Here is a 3,137-nt window from a genome sequence, read left to right on the forward strand (position 1 = left end):
GTCCAGTGAAAAGGAAATATTTAAAAAACCAATACAAGTTAAATGCATTTTGAACCAACCAATACAACTTTATTCAAATTAAAAATAATAAAATCAACACATTATATATATATATATATATATATATATACATGTATATAAATATAAATATACATACATAATATATATACATGTGTATACATATATATATACATTGTATATACATGTGTGTATATATATAAATATATATATATATATATATATATATATATATATATACATACATAATATATATATACATTGTATATACATGTGTGTATATGTGTGCGTGTGTGTGTATTCATATATATTCATTTCTTTTTAAAAATCAATTTTCGTGTTTTTTTGTTGTTTTTTTTAAATTCTCATTTGAGTGGAATAGATTCCAAATTACTTTGTTGTAATTAGGAATTTTTCTTTATTGTTTTTTTGTTGTTTTGTTTTAGGGGCAGTTTTTTTTTCATAAAATTTCTTTGACTCTTTGGAAAATAAAGAGATATTAATAATTAAAAGTTAGCAAAGGAATGTATTCATTAGCCTTACCATTAGCTCCCTCCCTAGCTCTCTCTCTCCTTCTCTCTCTTTCTCTTTCTCTAATTAGATCCTTGAGATATAGTTATATATCTGCTGAAGCTCAATTAGATTTCGCATTTCTCCGCCTCACCGGTTGACATCTTTCGACAATAACAGAATGCGTCAGCGAACCTATTATTAAACAGCTTCTTTGGTTTCTCGAATGATATTTGGGCTACAGTTTGGTACCATCACATCTCCTCTGGCAGATGCTCTGGTTGTGCCATCGTAAACCAAATTGCAGTATTTCCTCTCCAGTTGAGTCAAATCCATACATTTGTTTTGAGCATCGATATCGAAGATTTTCATATAACCAGGTTTGACATACTCCTCTTTGATGTGTTGCTGCTGCTGCTGCTGTTGTTGTTGTGGCTGTTGATATGAAGAACTAGTTTTGGTCCCAGGATCGCTTGAGAATATATCTCCCATATTAGAAGCAACGGAACCGTCACCGTTTTGGTAAATATCTTTGACCTTGTTCTCATAGTAGCTATTTGCCATGACCTTCAGTGTTTCCTCTTTCATGCTGTCTTTTACGCTCGTCATGCCTTTTTGTTTTGTATGGTTCTCAGCCTCTTTTTGGTTCCATTGATTTTCACGTAAACTAATTAGGTTTTCGATCATTACTTTCAGTCTGTTAGGAGTCGAATTCTCTTCTGCGATGCTTTTTAATTGAATGAAATACACATCCATTTTAAACTTCTTTCCCGTATCAAGTCTCTCACCAATTGTATTGAACAACAGACACACACTTTCCAAACTATTCTCTGATAAAGACTGAAGCATTTTTTTGATATATTTCTGCATCGTGTTTTCCCTCAACACACCAAGTTTAAACAATTCACAAAGAAACCGAACATTTGCTTGGGATTTCCTTTTGAAAATTTCAATATCCTTCACAAGTTCCTTTTGAAATTTCAGTTTTTCTATATTGTTGTCGGTGTCTTCAATTTGCTGCAATTTCTTATTCAACATTGCTTCTTCAACTTGGTATTTTTCGAATTCCTTTTGACATTTCTTATTAAGAACTTTATGGACATTCACCACTTCCTTGTGACAGTGAATAGACGGAACTCTCTTCAAAGTCAGACACCGACATACGTAAGCATATGCCGTAGAAAGCATAGGATCACTGGTTGCTTTTTCAAACAAAAGATTCATGATGGCTACTAATTTACTCTCTTTATCAATTTGAATGTCACGTATCTGTGATAAAACGGATTTATATTTTTCCGGTGCTAGTCTGCTTGCAATATTTTTCATTTTCGTGTTAAGTTCTTCGTCCTCCGAATCATTTACATATTCATCCACAGATTTCATATTCTTAGAACATTTAAACGGTATGATGTCTCGCCGTATTTTGTTGTATTTAAGTTGCTTCGGAATTTGTGGTTTTTTGAATAATATTTCTGGTAAGTCTGGAAGTCCAACTGGTTTGGTGAGTGAAGCTTCTTTATACTGTAACTTAAGAATGAAGTCCCTGTCATATTTTAGTCTTATCTGTGAGGGTAATGGAGTTCTTTGAGTTGCTTCTTGCGTTTCTTCTGTCGACGATACATTACTGTTTGGGTAAGAATATGCATTTTCAGATGGTGAGTTCGAAAATGGCATAATTTCTCCAATTGTTTATAAGACTAAATGGTAAAATGTTTGTCGACGATGTTATAGTTATAACAGAAACCAAACGCTATTCAATCCTGTAACTAATATATATATAAACACGGTCGAAGTATTATTATTACTAAATAAATAAAGATAATGCGACGATTGTGATTATTATACGATAATTATGATTGTTATTGTTGCAGGAACTTCAAAATGTTAGAAATAACAGTCGTTGTTATTGTCGTTATTATTGTTACTGTATTATGGAATAATATTCTTTTTTTTTTTCAGATATATTGTGTTGTCAGGTTTTGATACAGATAAAATATTTAACCGTGAGAGACAGTAACGAATGCCCAAATCTTATCTCGTCGACACCATTAATAAATAAGAAATAAAGAAACCATTATTTTTAGTGCTATTAATATTGTGTCTATATATATACATACATATCAAACCGGTTCTTTTCGGCTTACATACCTCTTACTTTGCCTTGACAATTTGAAATGAGGCATTCAGCGTTCTTTCCGCAGTTAACGTATGGACGAGTCCATTTTCTGTTTCGTTCCATTTTATTTTTAGGGGAACGTGGAATGTACATGAAATTAACAGACACAGAAGCACACACACATATACATACATACATACATACATACACACATACATACATACGTACATACATACATATATACATACATACATACGTACATACATTCGTACATACATACATACATAGATATACAAATTCACATGAATACGCACACACACACACGTAGTCCTATGACGTCCAGGAAAATAAAATTCGAATTCTGTTAGATACTGAAGATTTCACGTGAGGTTCTTCAACTGTGTGTGCACGTGCATGCGCGCGCAGCGCTGTGTACGTTTCTCTCACTAACTTACTCGTTCTCTCTTTCTCTTTCCTCTCTACATGCTAGTAC

The 3,137-nt window shown here is 32.6% G+C and overlaps 1 protein-coding gene across 1 annotated transcript; it reads right to left on the reverse strand.

Moving 5' to 3' along the window:
- Positions 1-272: 272 nt before the first annotated feature.
- On the reverse strand, positions 273-2,708 carry LOC149132227 (eukaryotic translation initiation factor 4 gamma 3-like). The gene has a single exon (XM_089365230.1). It carries the CDS (start codon positions 2,200-2,202, stop codon positions 730-732), a length of 1,473 nt encoding a protein of 490 aa, XP_089221356.1. The 5' UTR covers positions 2,203-2,708; the 3' UTR covers positions 273-729.
- Positions 2,709-3,137: the final 429 nt, after the last annotated feature.

This window comes from Octopus bimaculoides, chromosome Z (genome assembly GCF_046866305.1).
Source record: "Octopus bimaculoides isolate indiv1 chromosome Z, ASM4686630v1, whole genome shotgun sequence".
Taxonomy (NCBI): domain Eukaryota; kingdom Metazoa; phylum Mollusca; class Cephalopoda; order Octopoda; family Octopodidae; genus Octopus; species Octopus bimaculoides.

Bases quoted from the DNA above. Each gene is read 5' to 3' on its own strand.
- LOC149132227 (XM_089365230.1), bottom strand. From the start codon at position 2,202: ATGCCATTTTCGAACTCACCATCTGAAAATGCATATTCTTACCCAAAC.